The 2,433-nt window shown below is 45.3% G+C and overlaps 1 protein-coding gene across 1 annotated transcript; it reads left to right on the top strand.

Annotated features, from left to right (window-relative positions):
- Nucleotides 1–283: 283 nt before the first annotated feature.
- Nucleotides 284–1,979, top strand: bhlhe23 (basic helix-loop-helix family, member e23). Its single transcript, XM_028583793.1, has one exon. It carries the CDS (start codon nucleotides 688–690, stop codon nucleotides 1,369–1,371), a length of 684 nt encoding a protein of 227 aa, XP_028439594.1. The 5' UTR covers nucleotides 284–687; the 3' UTR covers nucleotides 1,372–1,979.
- The last annotated feature ends 454 nt before the right edge of the window (nucleotides 1,980–2,433 follow it).

The raw sequence follows: 2,433 nt of genomic DNA, 5'->3' as shown, positions 1-2,433 counted from the left end.
CATGTTGCTTGTGACCTGTGCATTTTGTAGCGAACTAACGATTAAATAGCTCTCCTTTCAAGTTTATTTAAATGCCTCACAACAGCACAGGTTCAAAATGGTGATAACATAATAATAACATAACAATAATGGACAATGCAGCAAGAGCAGTATGGCTGGGCAGCGTGTCAGCTTGCGTCGCAATTATCACTTTATGATTGAAATTGGGAGTAGACTCGCGCTCTTCCCGAGTTAATTAAAACGCCCCCCTGATTGGACGGGCAGATAATCCCGACGGGCCTCGTGCTTCTACTAACTTGCGAGCAGGGCAGAGCACGAGTCACAATCTGCCCAAGGCGAGGGAGGGCACGAAAGACGCGCGAGAGAGGAAGCCGACCGTACGAGGGGACCGAGCACAATTAGAGAAGTGTTGTTGAACGTGGGCTATGCGCGCAACAAGGGGGGAGCGCGGTGTACAGAGGAGTGAATGCTTGTAGAGGCTCAGCTTCAGATTCACAGCCTCCTTCTTGAAGAGTCACTGCACTGACAGAGGAAAGGAGCGAGAGGAAGAGAGGAACTCCTAGAAAACTGCAACTCTTGGAGAGAACTACGTGAGTACAGCATACAGTTTTCCAAAACAACAAATAGGATAGAGAAACAAGCGGAAGAGTAGACTTTTCCTGGTCAGAATCTGTTCTGGAAGAGAAAATGAATGTGAGCGAAGAGAACCTGCTTAAGTCCATCAGCAACGACGCGCTCCTCGACCTGACGCAGCGCTACGGCCAATCAGCCTTTGGGTTCGGTCCCGGCCACGGTGCTGGAAGTCCCGGCCGGTTCCCACTCACACCGGCCAACGACTTCCTCTCCGGGCAGACTGCGAAGTCCAACGAGAGCGGCGGGGAGCACACGAGCGACGACGAGGACGGCTTCGACTCGCTGGAGTCGCGGAAGAGAGGCTCGTCATTTGGGGACGACAAGCCCGGGGGCCCCCTCACTAAAAAGTCCAAGGAGCAGCGGTCCCTGCGGCTCAGCATCAACGCCCGGGAGAGGAGGAGGATGCATGATCTGAACGACGCACTGGACGGCCTGCGCGCCGTTATCCCCTACGCCCACAGCCCCTCGGTGAGAAAACTCTCCAAAATAGCCACTCTCCTCTTGGCCAAGAACTATATCCTCATGCAGGCTCAGGCTCTGGAGGAGATGAGGCGGCTGGTGGCGTATCTGAACCAGGGACAGACCATAAATTCACCAATCCCCACCGCCCTGGCGCCCTTTGGACAGGCTGCCGTCTACCCATTCTCGGGCTCTGCACTCGCCACCTGTGCCGAAAAGTGCACTACTTATTCCGGGACACCGTCGAGTCTCTTCAAACACTGTAACGACAAGCCTTGATTTGGTTTAATTCTCTTTCCTGAACTTTTACCTATAGGCTACTGCACCCATGCCGGTCTCTCTCCCACTCTAGTTATTTTTTTTTTTAAATCATCATTCATTCTGTAAAAAATACAACAAGTTTAGTCTAATGCATAATCTTAAAATATTGTTAAGTAGCCTAATTATACTGCAATGTTTTATCCATATTTAACAAACGCTACATATAAAATAAACAGCATTGGGCCTTCCTGTAAGATTAAGTTTGTCGCTCGTACTTTAGAGACAGGTCCATATTATGAGTTTTGGTAAATTTTAGGAGGATTAAGTTATCAGCTCTTATTTGATCTATGCAACATTCAGCAACTTACAACATAAAAAGTAGAAATGCCAAGACATGCGACCTAATCTCAACCTTTAGATTTACAAATATGAAAGGACTTCCCTCGACTGACTGTACTGATGCTATGTGGAGGAACAAATGTGATGTTGGCTGACACTATTTTCTGAAACGATGTGTTGACAAGTTTATTTTTATTTATTTTAAGTCATTGCACATCTCACATGATTGTATTGTAACTGTGGAAAACCATTTGCTCCAAGCCCGGCTATACTATTATATTACTACAGTCTATACATTGGAGAAGCGTTTTTGGTTGTGTTGCAACATGGATTTCATATATTGTTTACATGTCTTTATAATTAAAACACATATCTTTGCTTGGACCTTGTTTTCCTTCATTTCAACCACCCCAGCTTTTTTTTCACTTTAAAAAAAACATTAAATAGCATACACACTACAACTTTAAATGCCAGCCACAATTGCAGAATGACATAGGACATGCATTTTTGCTTGTTATATGTTAGTTATGTTGTGGACATTATATGTGGTATTTTGAGACTATGTAAACTAATCCAGTTTTAACGTACAACATGAAAGGGCTGTGATTTATAAAAGGAAAAAGGCTAAAATATGAAAATGAACTGTAAATTGGAGCTGTAGAAAACAATATCTGAAAATCAAGCACTCGCCTCTCACGCTGCTACAATTATTTCCAGTTCTCACCCTCTGAGTGGCCCTCC

Source organism: Perca flavescens, chromosome 7 (assembly GCF_004354835.1).
Source record: "Perca flavescens isolate YP-PL-M2 chromosome 7, PFLA_1.0, whole genome shotgun sequence".
NCBI classification, from domain to species: domain Eukaryota; kingdom Metazoa; phylum Chordata; class Actinopteri; order Perciformes; family Percidae; genus Perca; species Perca flavescens.
The sequence above is the reverse complement of the archived record's forward strand: the minus strand, read 5'-3'. Positions and strand labels throughout refer to the sequence as shown.

What these genes read in the sequence shown, in the direction of transcription:
- bhlhe23 (XM_028583793.1), top strand. Translation starts at nt 688, where the DNA reads ATGAATGTGAGCGAAGAGAACCTGCTTAAGTCCATCAGCAACGACGCG.